The following is a 3,005-nucleotide window of genomic DNA, read 5'->3' on the forward strand; positions in this document are numbered from 1 at the left end:
GGCTTGAATCTAACCCTAATGATAATGATGAGTACTGTTATATATATAATCAATTTTGAATATCTAATTAGGTATTCAAATAATATATAATTCTGTGATTGAGTATTACTTTATCATTAATTCAAAACTCTACTCAATCACATAATAATACATTATCATTTAAGTATTTAACTGAATATTAAAAATTAGATACATATAATTTTATTAAAATACTGATAATTGAATTAGTATTGTGTATGTGTGTGTGTGTCTCTCTCTCTCTCTCTCTCTCTATGTAGATATAAATCATCGATTAACCTACTGTTATATTTTTGGCCCTACAAGTACAGATTCTGATGAATTGTGTTTCAAGAAAAGGGTTGGGGCCATCCTTCTTCTGGTACCTCACCTTGTGAATTGGGACCAGAAATCAGAAGGGGTTCTAGTTCTAGCTAGCTACTTTATCATACAATACAAGAAAACAAAAAATTATTATGGCATTGTGGCTCAAACTTGCAATATGACCGACCGTCATGGAGTTGAGAGTTGAAAAACTGCTATGGTATGAAAGCAGACAGTCAAAAATACCTGCAATATCTCTTGCTTTTTGTGAACAGACATCCAATTGTATTGAAAAACTGCTATGGTATGAAAGCTGACTTATTACTACAATTCCTTTTAAAACTCAAACTTGCTTTTACATGGTGTTTCTGACCCGCAACAACATACAGCATTTTCTTACTGTCGGGAGCAAAAACAAGCTTTGTACACATTATAAGATCGATGAATATTCAATCAAGGGAACACTGGAACAAAAAATGCTCCCAAAAACTGTCATATCTTACTGCTACAAGATAGAGCTTTTCATGGAAAATTTTAAGGTCTGGTGATTAAATAGTTCAGCGATAGTTTAATATGATCAATAAACATAACCTGATACAGTTTACAAGATAAGATTTTAGTAGCCATATTTATTGGACCTTTAATATATCTAATAAACTATTATATATTGGCTAGTTCTCATCTTCAAAACCCTAATACAAAAGTTTTATCTAGTGAAAACTCTCGTATCGAAAGGTTTTAAGAAGAGATTATCACAAATTCATATACCTAATTTTAAGTAATCAATTAAGTATTCAGATGATATATCATTTTATGATTAAGTAATTTTTAATTAAAGATTAAGTAACATTTAATTAGGTAATAATATATCGTATAAATGCCCATTTGATTAGTTAAAACTGTGTACTCAACATTGCTCATCACAAATATTGTGTTTCAGGGACTAACTAATTATCATACGAAATGAAAATATACACAAACAAGGATATAAAAACTCCATTTCTAGTATATTATAAAGGGAAATGAAATGCTTTTACAGAAGGTAAACATCATCATCATCCTCTCCAGCTCTAGAAACATTAAATCTCTCAAAAGAGGCAGTAGTGCAAGCAAATTACACCTCTAATTTCTAATCAAGGACTACAATTTCACTTCCAGAATAGATAAAGTCGCTAGATATATAATCATCGTTTTGCACTGAAAGGTTAGAAACAAAATAGAGAAAAAGGAAAAAAAAATCATGTACCTCTCTTTATATCTAGTAAGAAAATTTACAATGAGAGGCAAGGTAGCGGATATGGAGAGAAGGGTTGACCAATTATTCATGGCTCTTTTTTGAGAAACATAGAAGGAACCACGTCCTGCAGAAGCCCATAATCTGGAAGCTGTGGTTGATGATCATGATACTGCTCAAAAGAGACGTTTACATTATTCTGTGGGTGCATTTGCATAGCGCCACCACCACCGCCACCATGGGTATTATGTATGGCTGCACCAGGCATGTAACTTCCAAGCCATTCATGATGGGAGTAGCTCGACATGTTGATCGGCGTCGGCGTTAGCATAGAGTGCTGGAACATTCCGGCGGTGCTGCCTCTCAGCGTTGTGGGGGTAGGGTGGTTGTGTTGGCCCTCGTACGTTGTGATGACAATCGATGGATCTTGAAATGACCTCTCCACGCGTTTCTTCACTGTGCATTTCTGAGTAGTGCACCTGTAATAGCTTCTGCATTAAGAAGGAAAAGTGGTCTCCCACATCAAATTTAGAATCAAAAGGCAACGTTTTTTAATTATTTAGGTTTCATTTATCAAATTTAGAATCAGAATTGTTTACTGACTGTGTCTGTGTGTACATGTTTATATGGGGCTTTCGTGTTTTGCGTATAAAGTTGACTAACTAACCTTGGATAAGGACTATTCTTTACAGCTTTTTGTCCATATTTTCTCCATCTATACCCGTCTTCAAGATGATCAACCTCGCTCTTTGTCATGAAGGCAACTCGCGGTTCCTTCTGTCTTTTTTCTCCTTGTTGCTTCTTTCCTTTGCTCCTGTGTCATCAAATCAGCATCAAAAGTTATTAATCGAAGTCCCACCAAGAAATTGAATCATAAACTAGCATGAATTGTTAAGAAACAAGATACTTACATTTTCTTGGAGGGTTCTCCTCCATCATCGGACCCTTTTGCTGGCGTCTCTTTCTTAATCTTGCCGGAATCTTCTTCTGCACCGGCCTCGGTGGAAGAAGAAGAGATGGAAGAATTTGCGGTCGCCAAGTTTTCACCTTCAGGACTAACCAGTTTCTGATTACCTTCAACGGAAGAAAACACCTCAGATGAAGAAGGCGACATGCCGAAGGCCTTTTCAAGAGAATTATAATCCACCAACCCATTTAAGCAGTCGGAAAAGTTGACGGTTCCAGCATCAAACCCCTGTGAAGTAGTATGAAGAGAAGAACCAGCAATGGAGGGCTTGTGGTCATTATACATGCCGCCGGTTGCAGAAATATCATGTTGATCGTCATGGAAGAGAGATCGGTAATAAAAGTCTCTTGATTCCTTAGACATGGAAGAATTAGAAGATGAATTTGAACAAACAGAGAGGTAGCTAGCTAGCTAGACAGCGGTTGATTTGATGCAGTCGCTAAGTCTTGCTAATTTGAGACTTTTTTGTAAGTTTAACCTATT

General features: G+C 36.0%; 1 protein-coding gene across 1 annotated transcript; it reads right to left on the reverse strand.

Moving 5' to 3' along the window:
• Positions 1 to 1,307: 1,307 nt before the first annotated feature.
• LOC123218577 (WRKY transcription factor 71) lies at positions 1,308 to 3,005 on the reverse strand. The gene is made up of 3 exons (XM_044640068.1): positions 2,467 to 3,005; positions 2,223 to 2,369; positions 1,308 to 2,046 (listed from the first exon to the last, which is right to left on the reverse strand). The coding sequence occupies exons 1-3, from the start codon at positions 2,883 to 2,885 to the stop codon at positions 1,644 to 1,646; spliced, it is 969 nt and encodes a 322-aa protein (XP_044496003.1). The 5' UTR covers positions 2,886 to 3,005; the 3' UTR covers positions 1,308 to 1,643.

The sequence above is a fragment of the Mangifera indica genome, chromosome 6, assembly GCF_011075055.1.
Source record: "Mangifera indica cultivar Alphonso chromosome 6, CATAS_Mindica_2.1, whole genome shotgun sequence".
In the NCBI taxonomy this organism is placed as follows: Eukaryota; Viridiplantae; Streptophyta; class Magnoliopsida; order Sapindales; family Anacardiaceae; genus Mangifera; species Mangifera indica.

Excerpts from the sequence above, each read along its gene's own strand:
- LOC123218577 (XM_044640068.1), bottom strand. The coding sequence starts at position 2,885 with ATGTCTAAGGAATCAAGAGACTTTTATTACCGATCTCTCTTCCATGAC. Across the intron at positions 2,370-2,466 it reads GGAGAACCCTCCAAGAAAAT|GAGCAAAGGAAAGAAGCAAC; the intron begins GTAAGTATCTTG and ends TTGATGACACAG. Across the intron at positions 2,047-2,222 it reads AAGAATAGTCCTTATCCAAG|AAGCTATTACAGGTGCACTA; the intron begins GTTAGTTAGTCA and ends TTCTTAATGCAG.